Source organism: Theropithecus gelada, chromosome 7a (genome assembly GCF_003255815.1).
Source record: "Theropithecus gelada isolate Dixy chromosome 7a, Tgel_1.0, whole genome shotgun sequence".
In the NCBI taxonomy this organism is placed as follows: domain Eukaryota; kingdom Metazoa; phylum Chordata; class Mammalia; order Primates; family Cercopithecidae; genus Theropithecus; species Theropithecus gelada.
The window spans coordinates 34320508-34346772 of NC_037674.1; the positions used below are offsets into that span (position 1 = coordinate 34320508).

The 26265-nt window shown below is 39.6% G+C and overlaps 1 protein-coding gene across 6 annotated transcripts in view; it reads left to right on the top strand.

The window, feature by feature from the left end:
* The window catches only part of RNF111 (ring finger protein 111), a 115518-nt gene that overhangs the window by 13719 nt on the left and 75534 nt on the right, over nt 1-26265 (top strand). Inside the window, exon 2 of one of the 6 annotated variants that reach the window (XM_025390558.1) lies at nt 3164-3336. The exons of the other annotated variants lie outside the window; for them this stretch is intronic. Within the exon in view, the coding sequence (XP_025246343.1) occupies nt 3287-3336 (50 nt within the window). The 5' untranslated portion in view covers nt 3164-3286. The remainder of the gene's footprint in view (nt 1-3163; nt 3337-26265) is intronic. 6 annotated transcript variants of the gene reach the window in all.

Sequence of the window (26265 nt, forward strand, 5' to 3'; positions counted from 1 at the left end):
ATTTTTTTTTTTTTTTTTTTTTTGTTGAGACGGAGTCTCGCTCTGTCACCCAGGCTAGAGTGCAGTGGCCGGATCTCAGCTCACTGCAAGCTCCGCCTCCCGGGTTTACGCCATTCTCCTGCCTCAGCCTCCCGAGTAGCTGGGATTACAGGCGCCTGCCACCTCAGCCGGCTAGTTTTTTGTATTTTTTAGTAGAGACGGGGTTTCACCGGGTTAGCCAGGATGGTCTCGATCTCCTGACCTTGTGATCCACCCGTCTCGGCCTCCCAAAGTGCTGGGATTACAGGCTTGAGCCACCGCGCCCGGCCCTAACTTTATATTTTTATTTTTTTGCCTTTCCACGAAAATTTTGATGTTGGTATTAACTACTAATGTAAGGTGCTCAGGGAAGGTATCATGGATAAGGAAACATTTGAACACAGATGTAAAGGAAGTGAATGAGTGAGCCTCGTGGTTATCTGGGGGAAGAGTATTGAAGGCAGTGTGACTAGCCGTAGCGTGCTTGACCTGCTTGAGAAATAGCCTAGAAACAATTGGGGCTTTCGTGGAGTAGGTGAGGAGGAGAATGGTAGTCTCTGGGAACAGAGGTATCACGGGCTCATGTTCTTCAGTTATATGACACACTTATATTACCTCAGGTAACTTCTTAGCCATTTTTTACCTCTCTTCTCTTTTCTGGATTTCCTGTCAGTCAGGTAACAGGATTCTATTGCCATCTCTACTTTGTTCCTATTTTTGTTGTTGATTTAAAAAAAGAATTCCTTTTACTATCAATTTATTGGGGATTGGAGGGAGATTTGAGATAAAGGTCTTGTATAACTTACCATATTGTTAAAAGATGTGAACTTCTGCTTTTGATAATCGTGATAATTTTGCCAGAAAAAAGTTATATTAGTGACATGGAACTGGGCTCTGCACATTTGGTGAATAGGTTCGCTTTAGAAAGCCTAAGTCTATTTTGACAGCTAGGGTCTTTAATAGAAAATATTTAATACTTTTATTAAGTGAGGAAAATCATGTGATACAAGATTTGTTACAGAACACTTACAAAAACTATATTATGGGATTTTTTTTTTTAAGAAATAATTTTTAAAGAACTAAATACAGTAGTCCTCCCTTATCCATGAGGGATACAGTCCAAGACCCCCAGTAGATGCTTACAACCACAACATGCGTACCTTTTATAAAGTTTAATTTACAAATTGGGCAGAGTAAGATGTTAATAGCAAAAAATTACAACTATATTCAATAAAAATTATGTGAATGTGTTCTTTCTCTTAAAATATTGTACTCACCCATCTTGTGATGATGGAAAATGATGATAAAATGGCAAAGTGAGGTTAATGACTTGGGCACTGTGTAGGCATTCATAAGCATTTAAAGCTTATGAGCTGTTTATTTCTGGAGTTTTTTCTTTAATATTTTTGGACCATGTTGACCATAGGTAACTGAAACCATAGACAGTAAATTGTGGTTAAGGGGAGACTACTGTATAGTATTGGTTAAAACTCACCATTCTGTTTTCTTGATCGTCTTCCTGCCGTTTCTCCTTATTCTCTACATGAAATTTTACTTTTAAAGGTCAGCTCTTAAACTTCTTTCAGTTTTTTCTTTTAGAATTAATAGCTGTCCCTTCTGTGTTCCCATAGTATTTGGTACTTATTTGTAGCAGTTACCATGTTTTATTAGAACATTCTTCTACTGTGAGGGCCAAGTTCCTGAAAATCTCCATGGTAAATATGGTAAGTATGGGTGAGTAACATGTAACACATGTAATAATCTTATGTAAAAGTAGTCATGGGAACTGAAGTTCTGAGTGAAAGCCCTCATAGCTGTGCATTTAATTAAAAAAAAAGAGAATGACCAAATTCAGCAAGTTCCCTACAGGCTCTACCTGATGCGGCCCTGACTACCTCTGATCTCATTGTGTGCCATTTCCCTTTCCTTCTACTTCCCTTCTTTCAGTTCTTTGCACCTGTTAGGCATCTTCCTGTCACATAGTCTTTCCTATTTTTTCTCTCCCAGGAATACTCTTCCTCCAGAATTGTGTGGCTTGACTGACTAGTGGCTATGATTCATATTTTTAGCTTCTTAGAGAGGATCCTGTTGATAGTCAGCCTTTACCATTTGTTTTGTTTTCTTTCTTTCCTTTTTGTGGTAAGATCTCATTATGTTGCCAGCGCTGGATTGCAGTGGCTATTCACAGGTGCTATTACAGCTTACTGCAGCCTTGAACTCCTGGCCTCAAGTGATCCTACTGCCTGTTTTATTTTCTTTTTTCTTTTTTTTTGAGACAAGGTCTCACTCTGTTGCCCAGGCTGGAGTGCAGTGGCTCAGTGTCAGCTCACTGCAACCTCTGCCTCCCGGGCTCAAGCGATCCTCCCATCTCAGCCTCCTGAGTAGCTGGGACAGGTATGTACCACCACACCCAGCTAAGTTTTCGTAGAGACATGCTTTTGCCCTGTGGCCCAGGCTGGTCTAGAACTCCTGAGCTCAAGCCCTCTGCCCACTTCAACCTCCCAAAATTCTGGGATTGCAGGCATGAGCCACCACGCCCGGCCTTTTTCTTTTTTGAGACAGGGTCTGGCTCTGTTGCCCAGACTAGAGTGCAGTGGCATGATCCCTGCTTACTGCATCCTCCACCTCCTAGGCTCAGACCATCCTCCCACCTCAGCCTCTCAAGTAGCTGGGACTACAGGTGCCTGCTACCACACCCAGCTCATTTTTTTATTTTTATTTTTTGTAGAGACAGGGTTTTGCTATGTTGCTCACGCTGCTCTTGAACTCCTGAGCTCAAGCAATCTGCCTGCCTCTGCCTCCCAAAGTGCTGGAATTACAGGTGTGAGCCACTGCATGTGACCTGTTTTCTTGATAGCACGTTTTCCTCTAAAATTATCTTGGTTTTTTTTGGTCTCTCATTTGTATGTAATTTCCATGACAGCAAAGACTTTCTATGTCCTGTTCATGGCTGATGCCAGTGCCTAAAACAAGTGCCTAGCTCTTTATAGGCTTTCAATAAATATTTATTGAATGAGAACCATAAATGAGTAAGTGATAGCTAATGTATTGTCAGTGTTATTATATCTTCTAAAATATTAATAAGCTACTGTAAAATTAATTTCTGTTTCCTGAGTGACTTTTCTAGGTTTTGTTCTCATTCCAGATGCTTGGGATGGAAGAAGTTTGAATGACCTATCCTGTGTTTATCCTCCTTGCCATAGCTGAATTGATCTTTTTGAAACCCTCTTCCCAGACTCTTGGGTTTATTTATTTTATTCCAGTGTGAATGCGTGTTTTTTCCCTCATAGATGGCAGTTCTGGATTAGCAGTTTTAAGGTCTTGACTTTGTTTTTAGTTATCTGTCTTTAACAAGCTTCAATTTAAAATATTCCATCTTTTCTCTCCCAATTATCTTTACTGATCCTCAGTGGTCTCTTTTTATTATTTCCAACAAAAGGAATTTGCTGTTTAGGTTTACTGAAACTAAAATTCTGAAGATTGCAAAAAAGTATACAGGTAGATAAATGTGCGTAGATGAGACTTAATGTGTACAAGAATTCACATTAGGATTAGGATTACTATTTTTATCTAAAATATGAAATTTGTTAGGAAAGGGTAGCACCTTTCTATCACCTTGATCAGTGACTTATAGCAAAAATTCAAACCAAAAAAGGTTTGTTAAATAAAGTAGCTGATATCAGCATACAGGATAATGAATTCTTGGTTTCCCCAAACCAGTATTCTAGAGTTGTTTAATATCTTGGCATTTTTTGTTTCTTGCAACAAGAATTTTCACTTCACTGTCTGAATATACTGATCCGAGGAAGCAAAAATGGCATTTAGTCAGAGATAACCTTGGAAATCCCTAAAGTTGCCCAGAAAATATACAGTATAAATATGTAGTCTCTGGAAGTCCAGCACTTCCCATTTTCCCTCCACTATTGGAACAAATCATGTTTTCATTGTTAAATATCAGAGAAAGTAGGTTTGTATATATGGCCTATAATGTGGGAAAAATAAATGGCTCCAAAGATTAGAATCTGACAGCATAGTAAGATGCTTACATTCTGAGAGACACTTGGGAAGTGAGACCTAATATAGAGCAGCAAAATTTAATCTTCTATTTTGTGTTGATTCTAGGCATATAATCAGTGAGCAGAAGGGCAAGCATAATCTCCTACATGGTTTAAATTATTTTTTTCTTGTCAAGTTCACTTTATGGGCACGATGTCTATCCAGAGGTGTTCTCCCAGATTCCAACTTTCAGTATGCCTTTACTGTCAGGCATTAAAGTGTCAGTAATTCTTCCTGGTTTTCGTCTTACAACTCATGTTCTCTTTCTTCAGTACATACAATTTGTTCATTTATTTATTTGTGGAGATAGTCTCACCTATCTTACCTATGTTGCCTAGTCTGATCTCAAACTCCCGGGCACAAGCAATCCTCTCCCCCATGAAGTGCTAGGATTACAGGCACGAGCCGCTGCACCCAGCCTCTAGAACACAATCTTTCATTACTACTCTCCAGGTTGCATGTTTTGACTGACCTAAATCATATATGTGGAGTAAAAACAAGTTTTATCTAAATAAACTTGTTGGACTTCATTCAAGGAGAAATTGTTTCCTTGGGCAGTTTTGCTCCTAACATTAGATCCTGCCTTCTCAGGATAGCTGTCATCTTTTTAATTTAGTTTTCTGATTTTATTTTTATTTATTTTGTTACTGCAACTTTTGCTTTGGCCTTTAACAACTCAATGTTTTGGTTTAATCTTCAAGAGGAATTTGAGGTTCACTCGAATAAGTTAGACTAGTTTGAGGTAGGTGTAGCTAGGGGATTGAAGGCCTGCTTAAAAAAAAATGTGGTGATGGGTAGGGGGAAGAATTCAGAGGGAAGAAGCTTGTGGACTTCCTTTGCCTGGATGATTTCTAAAAACTAGCTGACTCGTCATCTTTAAAAACAACAACAATAAGAGCTATCATGTGCATATGTTACTTTGTTTAATATTTAAAACAACCCTTTGTGATAAATATTTTCATTTTTCAGATGAGGAAATTCAGGCACAGAATGATTAATAACTTGCTAATGAGTCACAGCGGTGATGGGGATGTGGGGATTTAAATCAATGGGTTTTGAGTTGCCTGAGTAAAGAATTCCAAAATTGAGGACGTCACTATTTCTGTATTTCCTTCTAAGGAAAACAGTATAAGGTATATTTTTATCTCCAGTAGGCATGGTCATTGGCAAGAGAAGGAAAGATTGGTGATTTTATTTCGGTGATGGGATTGAAACTTAATTTCTCTGTAGTTTTTCTGTGTATTCCAGATTTTATATAGTGAACTTATTTTAAAAACCAATCAACTTGATGTTTGATGTATAATTTATACACAATCTGAGGCACATGTTTTATGTATAGTTAGATGAATTTTGGCAAATGTGTGTATCCATACAATCAGCACCCCAATCAGGACATAAAACATTCCATCACTCTAGAAAAAGTACCTTCGTGCTTTTCTATCAGCCACCCACATCTCCTGCTTCAGGCAACTACTCATCTGATTTTTGACATCATACATGAGTTTTCTTTGTTTTAGAATTTCATGTAAGTAGTAGTATTATTACTCTTGTGTTTGATATTCTGCTCATCAAATGTTTTCCCTTCAGCATTTTATTATGCAAAATTGCAAACATAGAAAAGACGAAAGAATTGTACATTGAACGCCCATCTCCCTGCCACCTAGATTCTGTGATTAACAATTTGCTATTTTTTTACTTTATGATATTTCTAGCCATCTATCTGTTCCTCAAACCATCCATCAGCCAAACCTGTTGCTTTTTATGCATTTTAAAGTTACAAAATTAAAAAAATAAAGTTACAGACGTCAGTGCATTTTATACCTAAAAAGCTACAGTTTTCATGTCACTAACTAGAGTCAAATATTTGTTCACAGTTATTTATTTTTCTTCTTTGAGACGGAGTCTCACTCTGTCACCCAGGCTAGAGTGCAGTGGCATGATCTCGGCTCACTGCAGCCTCTGCCTCCCGGGTTCAAGCAGTTCCCTGCCTCAGCCTCCCGAGTGGCTGGGATTACAGGCGCCTGCCACCACACCCAGCTAATTTTTTTGTATTTTTAGTAGAGATGGGATTTCACCATCTTAGCCAGGCTGGTCTTGAACTCCTGACCTTGTGATCTACCTGCCTCAGCCTCCCAAAGTGCTGGAATTACAGGCTGTTTACATTTTTTTAAAGTAAACTCTACATACAGTGAAATGCACAAATCTTAAGTGTACCATTTAAGTTTTGCCAAATGAATCTGTTACCCAAATCCTTATGAAGGTATTGAACACGAACAACCATCGCCTCAAACAGTCATTCCCTCATGCTCCTTCCTTGTCAGTCCTGTCCCCATCCCTTAAAGACAGAACCAATGTTCAAGTTTTTTTTTTTTTTTTTTTTGTTTTACTTTAGGTTAGCTTTGCCTGTCTAGAATTTCAAATAAATACTTTGTGTCTGGTTTTCCCTTAGCATGATATTTTTGAGATGAATCCATATTGATACATGTATCAGTAAATTCCTTCTTTGTTGTTGCTGTTTGGTATCCCTTTGTAGCTGTATAACATAATTTATCCATTCACTTAGAGATTTATTTTTTCTCTAATTTTTGGCTATTATGAGTAAAGTGATGAACATTCATATACAAGTCTTTGTATCCGTGTTTTCAAACTTAGGCATGGAATTACTGGATCATAGGTTAGATGTATGCATAGCTAACATTATTAGAAGCTGCCAGAGAGTCATGTGTGGAGTTCCAGTTGTGGAATATCCTTGCCAATGTTTGGTGGTTTTGGTCTTTTTAGTTTTAGTCTTGTTGGGTGTGTAATGGGGTCTTACTGTAGTTTACATTTACATTCCTCTGGTGACTAAAGATATTGAAGATTTTTAGATTTACTTATTGGCTATTTTTGTATGTTTTGTAAAATCTTTTGCCTATTTTTTTGTGGGGTTGTTTTAGTCTTGTTGGGTGTGTAATGGGGTCTTACTATAGTTTAAATTTACATTCTTCTGGTGACTAAAGATATTGAAGATTTTTAAATTTACTTATTGGCTATTTTTGTATGTTTTGTAAAATCTTTTGCCTATTTTTTTGTGGGGTTGTCTTATTAGGATATAAGAGTTTTTTTCATATATTCAGTATTCAAATTACATATATATGTTTGTATACACACACACACAAACATATGTATATATAATTTTATCTGTCTTTAGCTTACCAGCTTGTTCTTTTGTTTTCTTAATGCTGTCTCTGAAGAGCAGAGGTTTTGATTTTGATAAAGTCAAGCTTATTAATTTTTTTAAGAAATGGTACTACTTTCTGTATCCTGTGAAATCCTTGCCCATGATATAATCACATAAACTTTCTGCTATGTTTTTTCTAGAAGCTTTATAGTTTTAGGTTTAGTTTTTGTATCTGGTGTGAGGTAAGTGTTGAGATTCCTTTTTTTCCTATCTGGCTCTCCAGTTGTTTCACTACCATTTTTGTTTGTTTGTTTTTGGAGACAGACTGTGTCTCTGTTGCCCAGGCTGCAGTGCAGTGGCACAATCGTGGATCACTGCTGCCTCAACCTTCTGGGCTCAAGCAATCCTCCTGCCTCAGCCTCCTGAGTAGCTGTGACTGCAGGGATACACCACCATGCGTGGCTAGTTTTAAAATTTTTTTGTAGAGACAGAGTCTCACTATATTGCCCAGGCTGGTCTTGACTCCTGAGCTCAAGCAATCCTCCTGCATCAGCCTCCGAAAGTGCTGGTATTTATAGGCATGAGCCACTTCACTCAGCCTACCATCATTTGTTGAAAAGACAGTTCCTTCCTCATTATCTTGGCACTTTTGTTGGAAAATCATTTGATGATGTATCTGAGTCTATTTCTGGACTCTAGTCTGTCCTTACACCAGTAGCCCCAGTGTTGATACAGTTGGATTTAAATCTGTCAGTTTGCTGTTGGTTTTCTGTTTGTCCCACCTGTTCCTTTTCTCATTTCCTGCTTCCTTTTGGATTGAGGATTTTTAAAAATCATATTACATTTATCGCCACTTTTGGCTTATACTTTAAAAAAAAAAAACTTTTTGTGGTTCTTTTAGGGTTTACACTATGCATCTTTATCACAGTCTTTCTTCAAGGAATAATAGATGGTTGTATGTATAATATGAGAAAGTTAAAACAGTATACTTTCATTTACTCCCCTCCTGTCCTTTGTGTTAATATTGTCATTTATTTTATTTTATTTTATTTTATGAGGTGGAGCCCCACTCTGTCACCCAGGTTGGAGTGCAGTGGCGCAATCTTGGCTCACTGCAACCTCCGCCTCCTGGGTTCAAGCTATTCTCTTGCCTCAGCCTCCTGAGCAGCTGAAATTATAGGCTCACCACCATGCCCAGCTAATTTTTTTGTATTTTTATTAGATATGGGGTTTCACCATGTTGACCAGGCTGGTCTCGAACTACTGACCTCAGGTGATCTGCCCACCTTGGCTTCCCAGAGTGCTGGGATTACAGGCGTGAGCCCCCACACTCAACCACGTATTTTATTTTTACGTGTTAACAGTTTTGGGAGGATTGCTTTTTCTTATTTTGGGATATTTCATATTAGCTAGAGCATAGTCTTTGTGAGGGTGACTATCTCTGTCAGGGAAGATGCTGGTAGAACCCCCTTTATCCCATTGTGCTTTTTATAAGTGACCAAATGGTGATGACTGGTGAAAAAGTCTGTAGAGTTTGATAATTTCAGATCAGAAAACTTTGATATTTGAGTCTGAAGAAAGGTGGCTAGATAATAGAGTGTTTTTATAGAACGACACCAAAATTAGAACTTGGAGCATTTGTGAGTGAGTGTCCAGAATATTACGCGGTAATTTGACTCAAGGAAATTATTCAGTGGCCGGGAGCAGTGGCTCACACCTAAAATCCCAACACTTTGGGAAATCGAGGCAGGTAGATCACTTGAAGCCAGGAATTTGAGACCAGACTGGGCAACATGGCAAAACCCCATCTCTGCAAAAAATTCAAAAAATTAGCTCGGAATGATGGCTCATGTCTATAGTCCCAGTTACCTGGGAGGCTGAGGCAGGAGGATCACCTGAGCCCAGGAAGTCAAGGCTGCAGGGAGCTGTGATCCTGCCACTGTGCTCCAACCTGGGCAACAGCAAGACCTTATCTCAAAAACAAACAAACAAAAAATTAAAATGGTTTTGCTAAATTGTAAGCTTTAATAATTATTTTCAGGTTCTGATTGTGTCATTCAGTTTATATGCAGTCCTTTTTTAGCTTTGTATCATTTGAGAATACGACATTTTGTTTATGCCCTCACATGAAATCATGACTAAAAACAGATTTTGGAATACATGTTGTAGGCAAATTTTTAATTGTGAACATTGTTTTATGTTACTAATTATATATTTTTAGATAAGTTTTGGTATTTTTATTTTAATTTAAGAAAAATATTTATTTTGAAATTAATAAACCCATTACATGTAAATATAAATAGTATTTTATGAAAATAACTTTTTCAAAACAAAAACATTGAGAAGAGCAAATTTCATATTTTTGCAAATGTGTCTGTTTTGATAGATGATAGCTGGATTCCACATCTGTTTTATATATTTATTTTTTTTTCTTTATTTTTTTTGAGACAGAGTCTCACTCTGTCGCCCAGGCTATAGTGCAGTGGTTTGACCTCAGCTCACTGCAACTGTTGCCCTCCTAGGTTTAAGCGATTCTCCTGCCTCAGCCTCCCAAGTACCTGGGATTTCAGGTGCCCACCACCACACCCAGCTAATTTTTGTATTTCTGGTAGGAACAGGGTTTCACCATGTTGACCAGGCTGGTCTTCAATTCCTGACCTCAGGTGATCCACCTGCCTCAGCCTCCCAAAGTGCTGGGATTACAGGCATGAGCCACCATGCCTGGCCTCCACATCTGTTTTAATCTTTGAAGTGTATTATAACTTACAGTTCTCCCTGCTGGAAGGTAATGAAAAGATTGAGACTGGGTTGCCTGATGAGATATGTTGGGAGCTTAGTATTAATGTTGAAGATTAAAGGACAACCTGGGGTTTTAGGTCTAATAAAGTAGATTCCTCCTCCTATTATTTAATTGGAATGAATTCTGAGGGAAATTTTGTAATTCCGTGGACCTTTGTCTAGTTTTTCATATGCTCAAAAGTGTCTGAAGAAGTCATCTAATTTCCCCTTTTCTTCCTAACAGTCATCGTTCTAGATTGATAGTTGTTTGAATTTGACATCTTGAAGATTAAAAATTGTCTATCAGAAGATTGTATTTTGTCTTTCGTATAACTTGTTTTATACATTTTTAGGTATACTTCATTGTTAATTATGTAGTTGATTCAGGGAACCTCTGCCATGAAAAATAGGGTAATTGGATTTCTCTTCCTCGAATTTCATTCTTTTGTCCTTCCTGGAAAACTTTTCCTGGTACACCCTCTGCTTCAGAATCAGAATAGATTCTACTTCTATTAAGTTTCAATGCATGCCTCTGTCATAACACTTATGCTGCATTTTGATTACCTACTGATATTTCTCACTAACTGCTAGAGTATAACTACTTCAGGACTGGTCTGTGTCTATTCATTCTTGTATTTACAATACTTTGGGCATTCTAGCACATTTAAGGTACTCAGAAAGTGTTTATTCCACAGTTTATTAGTTTGCTTAGGCGGCCGTGATGAAATACCACAGATGGAGTGGCTTATACCACAAAACTTTACGTTCTCCTAGTTCTGTAGACTGTCAGTCCAATATCAAGGTGTTAGCAGGTTTGGTTTTTCCTGAGGCCCCTCTTCTTGGTTTGCAGATGACCCCTTGCAAAAAGACCTGTTCTCACACAGTCTTTTTTTCTGTGTGTTTGCATCCTGATATTGCTTTGTGTGTTTAAATTTCCCCTTCTTTTAAGGACTCCAGTCAGATTGGATTAGGACCTATTCATATGACTTCATCTAACATTAATTACCTCTTTAAAAGTCTTATCTCTAAATACAGACACATTTTGAGGTACTGGGTGTTAGGACTTCAGCATATGAATTTTGCGGAACACAAGTTCATAGCACATTGAAACTTAACATTTGGCATATGTTCCAACTGAAGATAATGTCTTATGGTTCACTACCAAACTAAGGTTGTCAAAGTTGGGACCAAAGATTCCTAGCTTATATAAGAATAAGTGGCTTAATTTTAGTGTTCTTTTTTGTTTGCTTTTTTTTCTTTTTTGAGATGGAGTCTCGCTCTGTCGCCCAGGTGGGAGTGCAGTGGCGCTATCTTGCCTCACTGCAACCTCCACCTCCCAGGTTCAAGCAATTCTCCTGCCTCAGCTTTCTGAGTAGCTGAGATTACAGGCATGCATCACCACACCCAGCTGATTTTTGTATTTTCAGTAGAGACAGAGTTTCACTGTGTTGGCCAGGCTGGTCTCGAACTCTTGATGTCAGTCAGGTGGTCCACTCACCTAGTCCTCCCAAAGTGTTGGGATTACAGGCATGAGCCGCCGCACCTGGCCTAGTGTTGTGTCTTAATTTCCACTTAGGTAATTGTAGTATTTGATGATTAAGACCTTTAACCTTTAGGTTCTGTCTTAATTTCCACTTAGGTAATTGTAGTATTTGATGATTAAGACCCTTAGCCTTTAGTGCTTTGAAGTACTACTTCTCTGTTCTCATTTAATAATAGGTTTTCTTTATGCTTTATGTCACAAAGAAACAGATAAAACACAGGTATACACATGGGCATATGTGTGCTTTGTGTACATATTGACTATTAATGCATGATTGCTGAACATTTTAACACAAGAAATGTGTTTATTTGAAAAATTACTATTGGTAATTTGAGAAGATGACATGATTGGATAATTTTTCCATAGAAAAATTACCTATTATTTTTTGACTTACACATAATTTCTCAGTGTATACAGATGTATGTCTTGCTATCCCAGTGGAGCAACTGGGTGGTTTTAGGCCCTTTGTTTTCTCATGGTGGTTACAGCTTTTTTTTTCTGTTTTTTTTTTTTTTTTTTTTTTTTAAAGACAGAGTCTTGCTTTGTCGCCTGGGTTGGAGTGCAATGGCGCAATCTCGGCCCACTGCAACCTCCGCCCCCCAGGTTCAAGCGATTCTCCCACCTCAGCCCTCCCAAGTGTCTGGGATTACAGGTGCCTGCCACACGCCTGGCTAATTTTTGTATTTTTAGTTGAGACAGGGTTTCACCATGTTGGCCGGGCTGGTCTTGAACTCCTGACCTCAGGTGATCCACCCACCTTGGCTTCCCAAAGTGCTGAGATTATAGACGTGAGCCACCATGCCCGGTCTGGTTCCAGCTTTAGATTTTTGGAGATTGGCAGTAGTGAAAGAATGGATGGTGAAGTTGGAGAGCAGGGTAAGCTCCATAGTCACTCATTTCTCTCCTGCCTTTCCTAGGGATTGAGGGAACTTTGTAAATAATACCCTTGTTTTTTTAAAAAAGATTTTATTTTGCAGTAGTTTTACAAGATTTTCCATATATTGCTCACTTAGTTTCCCTTATTGTTAACATCTTACCCACTGCACGTTTGTCATGACTGGGAGACCAACATTGATACATCATTGTTAAAAAAACTCCAGATAATATTTCAATGTAGACTCTGGTTTCACAGTTTCTCAGTCTTCCCTTACTTTTTGTGACTAACAGTTTTGTGGATTACCTGTCAAATATTTAATAGACCATCCCTCAATCTAGGTTAGCCGAATGTTTTTCTCATAGTTTGGGGTTTTGGGAAAGAATGCCGTGGAGGTCAAGTGCCCTGCCTTTCTCATCACATTGTATCAGGAGTACATGGTGTCAACATGACTTAGCACTGATTTGATTAATTGTGATCACCTGGCTGAGTAGTGTTTGCCAGGTTTCTCCAATATAGAGTTACTCTTTTCTTGCCTACTTGAGATTGGTGGGGGAGGGGTTGTTAAGCTTCAACTCCTGGACCAGGGAGTGTCTACATAAATGTTTGGAATTCTTCTGTAAGGAAGATTTATTTATATCAGTATGGATTCATGGATGTTCTTTTTTTTGGAGACAAATTGTCATTCTGTTGCTCAGGCTGGAGTACAGTGGTGCTTTCTTGGCTCACTGCAACCTCTGCCTCCCAGGTTCAAGTAATTCTTAGGCGTCAGCGTCCCGAGTAGCTGGGATTACAGGCATGCACCACCACACCCGTGCTAATTTTTGTGTTTTTTAGTGGAGACAGAGGTTTCACTATGTTGCCCAGGCTGGTCTTGACCTCCTGAGCTTAGGCAATCCGCCCGCCACGGCCTCCCAAAGTGCTAGGATTATAGGTGTGACCCACTGCCCCCAGCCTCATTTTAAAATTTTGGACTAGAACTGATACTACATTATTTATTTTGTTGTCAAAATTGTTCCAGCTTTGGCCTTTGGGAGTTCTTTCAGCTTGGCTCCAGTGTCCTGTTTGACATGCCTGTATTCTTTTGGGTGTTTCTTTACTTTCTGGCACTGCAGGATGCTCCAGGGTTATATTTTCAATGCCCTGGTGAAATCAGCTGTTTCACCAAGAGACCTTTGTTCCTTTTATTGGAGAATGGTATTACAAGTCAGAATCTGAGCATTGGGCCTTAGTGCCCTTTTTATCTGACTACTCAGTTCCTGTGCAGAATGCTTAGAGAGTTTGAATCTAGATATTTGGAGGAACAGTGAAGGGTAAAAATACCTGCACTATCACATTTATATCATAATACTTGGCAGTATCTATGTGTTGACTTTTCTGCTGTGGAATTATAGAAAACAGCTTTTCAAAAGCATTTTTCTGTTTCTTTAGAAGTTAGAAAGTTTCAGAAGGAATGTATACTTGTTGTAGGGGCAAGCACGTAGGGGAAAGTTGTTAGAGTCTTCTGTTTTATTCTGAGCCTAAGAAAAAATGATCTTTCTTTGGATGCAGAAAGAAAGCATGTTATCAGGAAAACTGTCATGAACAAAGAGGTGTATTTGAAAAATTGTATTAACAGGAACTGCAGTTTTTTTTTTTTTTTTTTCTTTGGAGACAGGGTCTTCCTCTGTGGACCACGTGGAGTGCAGTGGTGCCATCATGGCTCACTGCAGCCCTGACCTCCTGGGCTCAAGCGATTCTCCTACCTCAGCCTCCTGAATAGCTGGGACAACATTTGTGTGCTACCACTCTCCCCTAATTTTTGTATTTTTTGTAGAGACAGAGTTTCACCATGTTGCCCAGGCTGGTCTCGTCCTGGCCTCAGGCCATCTGCCTGTCTTGGCCTCCCAAAGTGCTGGGATAATACGTGTGAGCCTGACCCCTGTGCCTCACCACCCAATTTCTTGTTTTTTTAAAATTCTATAGTTCGACCTTTTTTATTTAGCCTTAGTTTTAGATGAGTACTTACTAGGACCAAAGTTGAATTTTTTTTATTCTGTTGTTTTTCTTTATAATTTTCTCAAAAGGGAAATAAAGAATAAAAATACTATGGATAAGATAGATGTCACCTATGTTTTCCTTACCATTTTGAAGGCTTTCTTTGCATACTAGCATATTAGAGATATTGTCATGTTTTGTGTTTTGTATGTTTCTAAATTTTTATTCTTTTATCATTCTTATGAATTCATACATAGTTTTACAATAGTATTGAAATATTTTATATATTTTAATAAAAATGGAGATAATATTGTTAGTAACAATTGGCATGTTAATGTGGTAAAACTGCTGAAACTACTCTTTGTCCCCATCACTGCAAGAGCTTCCTCTGTAGTCTTTCAGACTTTCCCTCTAGTCTATTCCCTTTAGCTCCTCAGGTAAGTCTCCCTCAAACTAGGTTAAACAGAAACCTGTGCTCACTCTGATAAATTTGACCCCAACTTGTTCTCTCTACTAAAAAAAAAAAAAAAGAACAAAAGAACCTACAGTCCCAAGCATTACAGTATTTAGATGTTGCCATTTCTTGCCATGTCTCAGCATTGTTTGAAATGAATATTCTTCGCCCACTGTCATCCTGTGCATCCTTCATGGTTTGACTTGGATGCCACTTTATTTATGAAGCCATTATCAGAGTCCTTAATTGCCGCCTCCTTTTGTTCCTACAGAGTGCTTTTATTTATAGTATGTTTATAATGTATTCTGGCTATTTATTTATTTATTTATTTATGTGAGACAGGTTCTCATGCCCAGGCTGGAGTGCAGTGGCATGATCTTGGCCCACTGCAACCTCTGTCCCTGGGCTCAAGTGATCCTTCCGCCTCAGCCCCCTGAGTAGCTGGGACTCCAGGTGCATACATACCACATACCACCATGCCTGGATAACTTTTGTGTTTTTTTTGTTTTTTTTTTTTTTTTTTTTGAGACGGAGTCTGGCTCTGTCGCCCAGGCTGGAGTGCTGTGGCCGGATCTCAGCTCACTGCAAGCTCCGCCTCCCGGGTTTACGCCATTCTCCTGCCTCAGCCTCCGGAGTAGCTGGGACTACAGGAGCCCGCCACCTCGCCTGGCTAGTTTTTTGTATTTTTTAGTAGAGACGGGGTTTCACCGTGTTAGCCAGGATGGTCTCGATCTCCCGACCTCGTGATCCGCCCGTCTCGGCCTCCCAAAGTGCTGGGATTACAAGCTTGAGCCACCGCGCCCGGCCAACTTTTGTGTTTTTAGTAGAGATGGGATTTCGCCATGTTTTGACCTCCTAGCTCAAGCAATCTGCCCACCTTTGCCTCCCAAAGTGCTAGGATTACAGGTGTGAGCCACTGCTCCTGGCCAATTTTGTTCTTTTTATATATATATATATATACACACACACACACACACACATATATATACACACACATATATATATATATTTTTTGAGATGGATTTTCGCTTTTTTGCCAGTCTGGAGTGCAGTGGCATGATTTCGGCTCACTGCAACCTCTACCTCCGGGGTTCAAGCAATCTCCTGCCTCAGCCTCTCGAGTATCTGGGAGTACAAGCACGCACCACTACGCCCAGCTGATTTTTGTATTTTTAGTAGAGACAGGGTTTTACCATGTTGGCCAGGATGGTCTCGATGTCTTGACTTCGTGATCTGCCCACCTTGGTCTAAGTATTTTTGTTCTATAATTCTGTCATACTAAATTGTGAGCTTCTTGGAGGCTAGGACCCTGTATTTTCTCTCTCTGCCCACAGATCCAGCATGTAAAGTAGTTATTCTGTGATTATTGAGTAATTGAGCGTATACCATATCAGTCAACATTTTTCATCTTGCTGGGCCCACCATAATTTTGTTCTACCCTACCTGTTTAAAACAGTATTTCCCGCCTGTCACAAGGATGTGCTTGCTGCTTCAGTGACATTGTTTTCTCCAAAGAGTTCGGTATAGCAGGGTTCCCCAACCCCTGGGCCACCGACTGGTACCCATCTGTGGCCTATTAGGAACTAGGCCATGTAGCAGTAGGTGAGTGGTGGATGAGTAGTGAAGCTTCATCTATATTTACAGCCACTCCCCATCACTCACATTACCACTTGAGTTCTGCCTCCTGTCAGATCAGCCACTGCATTCTTATAGAAGCATGAACCCTGTTGTGAACTGCATATGTGAGGGATCTGGGTTGCATGCTCCTTATGAGATTCTAATGCCTGATGATCTGTCACTCTCTCATCGTCACCAGTTGGAACCATCTAGTTGCAGGAGAACAAGCTCACTGATTCTATATTATGGTGAATTGTATAGTATTATATATTGCAATGGTAATAACAGAAATAAAGTGCACAATAAATGTACTCGAATCATCTCAAACCACCCCCACCCATCCCCACCTGGGTCCGTGGAAAAATTGTCTTCCACGAAACCGGTCCCTGATGCCAAAAAGACTGGAAACCACTGCTGTATAGGCCACAATAATTTTTATTTTTGTATTTTTAAGTTTGATCTTCTAGAGATAGTAAATGCATCATTCAGCATACGTGACAATGCTTATTCATAAGAGAACGACCAAGCCATTTAATAGTATTGACAAAAAAATTAATAGTTAAGAATGTAGAATGTGGTGCTATAAAGATTTAAGAGCTTATTTGGGAATATGGTTTAATTCTACGTTTACCTGTTACAGATTGTTAGATTTTGAAGACATGTTGAAGCAGATATCTTTTCCATATATTTATAAAAACATCAATTGTCTTTAAGTTTGGCTTCTATCACTTTAAAAGAGAGAATTCTTCAGTTCCAATCTCCAAGGAAATCTGGAAGCCACTTAAAGTTCAGTTTTGGAAAATGGAAGTTGAAATAACAGAAATCTCTAAGAGTAGTTTGTAAGTTTGAAGCTTTGAAAGTTGACAGATTTATTACTTGAATTATCAAGAACAAAAGGTCCTGGAGGTTTGTCTTCCAGGTTTGTCACATTATTTGTTGAACTTTTTTTTTTCTTTTTTTTGAGATGGGGTTTCGCTCTTGTTGATCAGGCTGGAGTGCAGTGGCACAATCTCGGCTCTCTGCAACCTCACCTCCTGGGTTCAAGCGATTCTCCTGCTTCAGCCTCCCGAGTAGCTGGGGTTACAGGTGTCCGCCACCACGCCCAGCTAATTTTTTGTATTTTTAGTAGAGATGGAGTTTCATCATGTTGGCCAGGCTGGTCTTGAACTCCTTTCCTCAGGTGATCCACCTGCCTCGGTCTCCCAAAGCACTGGGATTATAGGTGTGACCCACCTGCCCGGCTTATTTGTTGAGCTCTTATAGACTACTTTCCATTAATGCAGCAATAATTATTACACTTTTAATGAAGAAAGATTTTGTGGAATGATTTGATAAATTAGCATTTTCGAGCATTAAAATTTATTTGTAAACATGGGTTCAAAAACAACATGCCTAGAACTGTAGACTAATATCAGTAACTAAAAATCAGTTGTCACATTTGACAATTCCATTCAAGTCTGCTAACAGTCACTGCCATTTCCGACTTTCTGCCCTATTCTGTCATTAAGGTGTCCAGGATTGGTGGTCATTTCTAGTCATTAAGAAATTTTATGCCTAGTCAAGATTCCTGTAAAAATTGTGCTTGCATATATTTGATTTGTTTGTGTAGAAATCTGTTGTCAACAAAGTTGTGTTCTAATGTAGTGAAAAATTTAAATGTATTCTCATAATTTATTTCCTTAAAAAATCTTTAATTTCAAAATTGGTAAATGGTTACTTTTTAGAAAAAACAAACTATGTATACAGAAACTTATAAAGGGTAAAAGACCTTAGCCCAGTGCTATAAATTTCTACCCTATTGTTTCACTCCTGAACTGTTAAGTGTGTATTTTTCAGTATTTTTAAAATGCATATATTAATGTAAGTTGTTTCACAAAGAAGAATGCTATAATAGTAGACTTGTAGTCTGTTTAAAGAAAATGATCCATACTTTCCATAACAGTTTGTACAAATCCTGCCTGATTTTAAAAGGCTGCTTAGCAGTTAATTTTGTGGAACACTTTTTTCTTTTAAAGAAGTAAAGGATGAAAAAAGTTTGAGTTCAGCTTTTCCCTTTTGTTTCTGCCCTCTCACTTGTGCATATAACTGTACATTTGTTTCTTTTTCTTTTTCTTTTTTTTTGAGACAGTGCCATGCTCCGTCGCCTAGGTTGGAGTGCAGTGGTAAGATCTCAGCTCACTGCAGCCTCTGCCTCCCAGGCTCAAGTGATCCTCCCACCTCAGCCACCCGAGTAGGTGAGACTTCAGGCATGTGTCACCACCCCGGCTAATTTTTGTATTTTTTTTTTTTTTTTTGTATAGGTGAGGTTTCATTATGTTGCCCTGGGTGGTTTTGAATCCCTGGGCTCAAGTGATTCACCTGCCTCGGTCTTGCAAAGTGCTGGGATTACAGGTGGGATCCATTTATTTATTTTCTTCAGTTAAGTTTTAATTACTTTACAGTTCCACTGAACAAAATAATGAGAAACAAAATGCAAACAATATTAATTTGAATGGATCCTTAGGTGTATGTATTCAGGCCATTTGAAAAAATACAGTGTTTTTAAAGTTCTGATATGTCTGATGGTAGTGTTTATGTTTTATAGTTTAAGAAAAAATTGGCTTTCTTCTATTTTGTGATGGAGCCAATTTGGAGTCGTTGCTCATCCGGAAATGAGGTCTCTCGCTCTTTACTAAGATTGTCTGTTACATTCTGTTTTACAGTTTTGTAGTGTTTTTCGTATAGGTTTATACACAGTTCTTGTCAGGCTTAATACCTTGGAATAACTATATAACTATTTTTGTTGCTTTGGGGAAAGTGATCTTTTTTCCACTGCACTTTTAAACATGTTATTACTGGATATTTAAAAGTATTTAAGCCGGATGTGGTGGCTTATGCCTGTAATCCCAGCACTTTGGGAGGCTGAGGTGAGTTGATCACCTGAGGTCAGGAGTTCAAGACCAGTCTGGCCAACGTGTTGAAACCCTGTCTTTACTAAAAATACAAAAATTAACCTGGTGTGGTGGTGTGTACCTGTAGTCCCAACTGCTTGGGAGGCTGAGGCAGGAGAATTGCTTGAACCTGGGAGATGGAGGTTGCAGTAAGTCGAGATCATGTCACGGCACTTCAGCCTGGGTGACAGAGTGAGACTCCGTCTCAAAAAAACCACAAAGAACATGAAAGTATTTATTGATAGGAAAATACAGCTACTGCACTGAAATGAGTTTAATGGATTTTTGAGTTTAGTTCTCTTAGATTTTATTTTATATATCATATAATTGTATATTTTGTGTTATATAAAATATAAATAATGTATTTCATACATAAAATATTTTACATGTTAGATATATAAATTTGTTAGATATAATATGCAAATATGCTATATATTGTAAGATAATTCTATATATAAATATACAGTATACATATATATGTATATACTATACATAAATATAATACAATATATACTATGCATTATATATAGTGAAATATATACTATATAGAATATGCATTATATATATAGTAAATATGCATTATATATTGTATTATATAGTAATTAATTGGCAGTATCTTTATGTCTCATGTTTTATGTTTCAGTATACATTTCAGGATCCAGGCTTCCTTACCAGAAATATTAGACACTTGTGCAGTATGCCCCTATAACTTGTAGTGCTGCCACCCTACCGAAAAAGAACTGACTCCCAGATACTGTTCAGGCTTGTGAGGTTAGATACACCCTTCATTTTGCTATTGACCGTGATAATAACAGAGTCATAGCTAGAGCAGTATACTCTATAACATATTGAACTTCACCCAGTTTGTATTGACAGGAGTTGTAAGTTGATGTTATATTGCTCTTTGATGACTAATATTTAAGGATTTCAGCATACTTTAACAAGACAGATGAGAAAATCATTAAGTTCATTGAGAAATTGAAACCTATTAATTGAGAGAGGTTTGACTTACCTGTTTCCAAAAGCAGAATGTCTGGTATTAGAGTTTAGGGGGCTGAAACATCCAGCTACCAAACTCCAGTCTACCATAGTAGAGGAAAGTTTGTAGAATTCTTGGCTTTGATAGGTTTTTTTTTTTTTTTTTTGGAGACGGAGTCTCGCTCTGTCGCCCAGGCTGGAGTGCAGTGGCCAGATCTCAGCTCACTGCAAGCTCCGCCTCCCGGGTTCACGCCATTCTCCTGCCTCAGCCTCCCGAGTGGCTGGGACTACAGGCGCCCGCCACCTCGCCCGGCTAGTTTTTTTTGTATTTTTTAGTAGAGACGGGGTTTCGCCGTGTTAGCCAGGATGGTCTCGATCTCCTGACCTCGTGATCCGCCCGTCTCGGCCTCCCAAAGTGCTGGGATTACAGGCTTGAGCCACCGCGCCCGGCCGATAGGTTTTATGCTAAAGAAATTTGGTCCTTTGTTTCTATACTTCAAACTTTTGTGGGAACAGTTTTTTATGCCCTTCTTTTTTGTTGTTTTAATTTTTATTTTTAAAATTTCAGTAGGTTTTGGGGAACAGATGGTGTTTGGTTACATGAATAATTTCTTTAGTGGTGATTTCTGAGATTTTGGTGCACCCATCACCTGAGTCATGTATACTGTACCTGATGTGTAGTCTTTTATCCCTCACCTCACTTTCCACCCTTTCCCTCAAAGTCCATTGTATCATTCTTATGCCTCTGTGTCCTCATAGGTTAGATCCTAGATTTTATGCCCTGCCTTTTTTTGTTTGTTTGAGATGAAGTCTTGCTCTGTTGCCCCGGCTGGAGTGCAATGATGTGATCTCGACTCACTGCAAATTCCGCCTCCTAGGTTCAAGTGATTCTTCTGCCTCAGCCTCCCCAGTAGCTGGGATTACAGGTGGGTGCCACCATGCCTGGCTAATTTTTGTATTTTTGGTACAGACAGGGTTTTGTTATGTTGACCAGGCTGATCTTGAACTCCTGACCTCAAGTGATTCACCTGCCTCCACCTCCCAAAGTGTTGGGATTATAGGCGTGAACTACCTTGCCTGGCTTATGCCCTTCTGGATCTCAAAGATTTCATTTATTTTTAGGTATAAGAGAAGGTCTTTTTTTTTTTTTTTTTTTTTTTTTGAGACGGAGTCTCGCTCTGTCGCCCAGGCTGGAGTGCAGTGGCCGGATCTCAGCTCACTGCAAGCTCCACCTCCTGGGTTTACGCCATTCTCCTGCCTCAGCCTCCCGAGTAGCTGGGACTACAGGCGCCCACCACCTCGCCCGGCTAGTTTTTTGTATTTTTAGTAGAGACAGGGTTTCACCATGTTAGCCAGGATGGTCTCGATCTCCTGACCTTGTGATCCGCCCGTCTCGGCCTCCCAAAGTGCTGGGATTACAGGCTTGAGCCACCGCGCCCGGCCTAAGAGAAGGTCTTAAATGTTATGCCTTATGTATGTAACTGCTCCTTTAGGAAAGTAATTAATAACAGCCACTATGCCATGTGCTTTGTTAGGTACTCTCATTTAACAGTTACGGAATTTTATGAGGTGAGCACTATTATTATTCCAATTTTATAGACTAGAAACAGTTTTAGAGAATAGTTTGGCCAAGATTACGTAGTGGCAGAGTCAATCAAGACTGTAACTTGCCGGGCGCAGTGGCTCAAGCCTGTAATCCCAGCACTTTGGGAGGCTGAGGCGGGTGGATCACGAGGTCAGGAGATCGAGACTATCCTGGCTAACATGGTGAAACCCCGTCTCTACTAAAAATACAAAAAACTAGCCGGGCGTGGTGGCGGGCGCCTGTAGTCTCAGCTACTTAGGAGGCTGAGGCGGGAGAATGGCGTGAACCCGGGAGGCGGAGCTTGCAGTGAGCCGAGATCACGCCACTGCACTCCAGCCTGGGAGACACAGCGAGACTCCGTCTCAAAAAAAAAAAAAAAAAAAAAAAGACTGTAACTCACTGATCCCTAGATCGAAAATCTACATCACTGTTTATCACTCAGTATCCATTGAATATTTCATTTTCCATAATGTTTTCACATGTTTCTTAGATTTACTGTAGCTTTTTGGTTATTGCTGTGCCTTCATTTTCTCTAGCTTCTTACGATTTTTTTTTTTCTTTTGAGTCAGAATTTCTCTCTGTCACCCAGGCTGAAGTACAGTGACGTGATCTCACCTCACTGCAACCTTGCCTCCCAGGTTCCAGCGATCCTGCCGCCTCAGCCTCCTGAGTAGCTGGAACTACAGGCACGTGCCACCATGCATGGCTAATTTTTGTATTTTTAGTTGAGATGGGGTTCACCATGTTGGCCAGACTGGTCTCGCGCTCCTGACCTCAAGTGATTCCCCTGCCTTGGTCTCCCAAAGTGCTGGGATTGCAAGCATAAAATAAAAATATTTTATAAGACTAATTAACCTTGAAATTTTCCTGTTAGTGGTTTTGTCTGTTAGCTAGTTCTCTACCCTGTGTTTTGAGGTCTTTATACTTAGAGGTGACAGCGAATTTTAACTTCATTCAGAGCAAGCCTTAGCTGAGATATTAAAATCATGTGAAAGTCTGTCTAAATGTAAGCATGGTTCCATCTTTGCTTCTCAGTTCCTCTTTACCTGTCAGAGGAGATAGTTATCCTAGACAGACCTCCCAAAAGATAACTTTGACTTCCAGAATCTGACGGTTCTGTTCTACATTTAACTGTATTTTCGTTCCTTTTTATAGCATGAGCAGTAATATCCAGACCACCATGGAATGGAGGATGTCCCTTAATCTCCTCAGATGGATATCCCTTGTGCAGTCCTCTTTTAGCAAGTGATTGTTTCTGTGGATATCTGTTTAAGTTAAGGAGTATAGTGAACGTCTTTGGATTTAAGTTGTTTAATCTCTTCACACTCCATATAAATCATTCTTCCAGTGTCTTTTAAATGCAGCCAAAAGACTGACCAAAGTGACATTGGCAAATAATAGGAAGCTTCTCATTATATCAGCATAGACACATCCAATAAGGAGATTGCCTGTTCTTCCTGCTGTCTACCTAGAGGGTATCTAGGTTTTACTTTGGATCTGAGAAAAGTAAGGAGAAATTCTGAGCTGCTTAATGCAAAAGTATGAACAGATCTACTGTGTTCTGGTGGATTCCCTTGATGACAGAGAATCTTTGAAAGTGAGGAAATTGGCTGGGCATGGTGGCTCACGCCTATAATCCCAGCACTTTGGGAGGCTGAGGCAGGAGGATCACCTGAGGTCAGGAGTTCGAGACCAGCCTGGCCAACATGGTGAAACCCTGTCTCTACTAAAAATATAAAAAATTAGCTGGGCATGGTGGTACATGCCTGTAATCCTAGCTACTTGGGAGGCTGAGGCAGGAGAATCGGTTGAACCCGGGAGGGGGAAGTTGCACTGAGCCGAGATTGTGCCACTGCACTCCAGCCTGGGCGACAGAGCGAGACTCAGTTTCAAAAAAAAAAAAAAGAAAAAAGTGAGGAAATAGCATGTTAGTTTACCCTGTTTTATAATTGAAAGAATTGGCCGGGCGCGGTGGCTCAAGCCTGTAATCCCAGCACTTTGGGAGGCCGAGGCGGGTGGATCACGAGGTCAGGAGATCGAGACCATCCTGGCTAACATGGTGAAACCCCGTCTCTACTAAAAATACAAAAAACTAGCCGGGCGTGGTGGCGGGCACCTGTAGTCCCAGCTACTCGGAGGCTGAGGCAGGAGAATGGCGTGAACCTGAGAGGCGGAGCTTGCAGTGAGCCGAGATCGCGCCACTGCACTCCAGCCTGGGTGACACAGCGCGAGACTCTGTCTCAAAAAAAAAAAAAAAAAAAAAAAAAAAGAAAGAATTTGCTATTATTTTGGCATCAAATTGAATTTCCCATAAATTTTTGCATAAATGCCATTGTTACAATTGTTTTCGTGTAGGTCCTATGTGTCTCTTGTTAATTTCATACCAGATATTAAATCTTCTCATTCCTATTGTAAGTAGTAGTTTTTTTTGTTATTTTGTAGTATTTTCTAACTAGCTACTGTTTGTGTAAAGTCAAGTCATTGATTTTTGGGGTGTTACTTATTTTTAGTAAATATATAAGTAATTGGCCTGTCTTACTGTTGCCAGTGGTTTTCTACTGTTGAGCTCATTTGTCAGTGTCATCTGCCAGTAATGAAAAAAATTACCTTCTTTTAAATATTTATGCCCATTCTCTTGTTTAAATGACTTTACTAGCCTTTCCAGAACAATGTTTTGTAACAGTGAAGACCTTTTTTTCTTCCAGATTTTAATGAGAATGCCTAGTGTTTCACTATTTTTTTTTTTTCGAGATGGAGTCTCGCTCTGTCGCCCAGCCTGGCGCGATCTCGGCTCACTGCAAGCTCCGCCTCCCGGGTTCACGCCATTCTCCTGCCTCAGCCTCCTGAGTAGCTGGAACTACAGGCCCCCGCCACCTCGCCCGGGTAGTTTTTTTGTATTTTTTTTTTTTTTTTTTAGTAGAGACAGGGTTTCACCGTGTTAGCCAGGATGGTCTTGATCTCCTGACCTCGTGATCCGCCCGTCTCGGCCTCCCAAAGTGCTGGGATTACAGGCTTGAGCCACCGCCCCCGGCCGTGTTTCACTATTAACTATCAGTTATTTTTGCCCCGAATTATATATGCCAAACAAGCCATGTCTGTGAGCTGAATCCTGCCAGTTTTCTAGTTTGAACTTTGAGCCTTGAACTTTATAACTTTGAGCCTTGAGACCCTAAAGGACATGAAGAGTGATCTTAATAGACTTTCTGGAAGATGCAACCACTTTCCTATTTAATATTTCCTATCCCCAAGAAGTAGCATGTAGATCAGTTTACCAATAATATACAGGAAAAGAATCTTTTGGCTCCTTACTGTTCTTTTCTTTCTTTTTTTTATTTTTATTTTTTGAGACGGAGTCTCGCTCTGTCGCCCAGGCTAGAATGCAGTGGCCGGATCTCAGCTCACTGCAACCTCCGCCTCCCGGGTTTACGCCAGTCTCCTGCCTCAGCCTCCTGAGTAGCTGGGACTACAGGCGCCCGCCACCTCGCCTGGCTAGTTTTTTGTATTTTTTAGTAGAGACGGGGTTTCACCGTGTTAGCCAGGATGGTCTCGATCTGCTGACCTCGTGATCCGCCCGTCTTGGCCTCCCAAAGTGCTGGGATTACAGGCTTGAGCCACCGCGCCCGGCCCTTACTGTTCTTTTCTATAGTCAGTTTCTCTGTTTTAAGGACCTGATCATCCTCAGTTATATGGTAACCATCTTGTGGCTCCAGAATACCTGAAAAAGGAAATTGGACAATAGTAAATGTTAAAGAAATCTTAGGTATTGTTTTCCTAATTTTGTTACTACTATTCTCATTCTGCGTATTTTTTTTTCCTATCTCAGCTATTGGTGTCACTATATTCTTAGTTACCTAAGCTAGAAATATAGCAGTTGTGTTTCCTTCCTTCCTTTTACCCATTCTTTTACAGATTAATGCAATTTAAAAAATACTAATTGAGTGCCTACTATGTGCCACTCAACTGTTTTCATTGCTGAAGATTGCCTAGATGAGATTTCCACTTCCTTGGAACTTACATTCTTTTGAGATGCTTTGTGTAATAAATAGGCTAACAAGATCTTTTCAGTTAATAGCAAGTACTTTATGAAAGACAGAATATGAGTTTGAGTGATGAGGAAGAGAGGGTGATTTTTTAAATGAAGTGTGTTTTAGTCCAGATTCTCTGAGAAGCAGATGCCAACATAGGATTAAATATTCTTCTTTTACATGTTTATGCCCAATCTCTTGAGTGACTTTACTAGCCTTTCCAGGATAGTGTTTTGTAACAATATGTCTTTTGAATTATTTTGGTGGTAA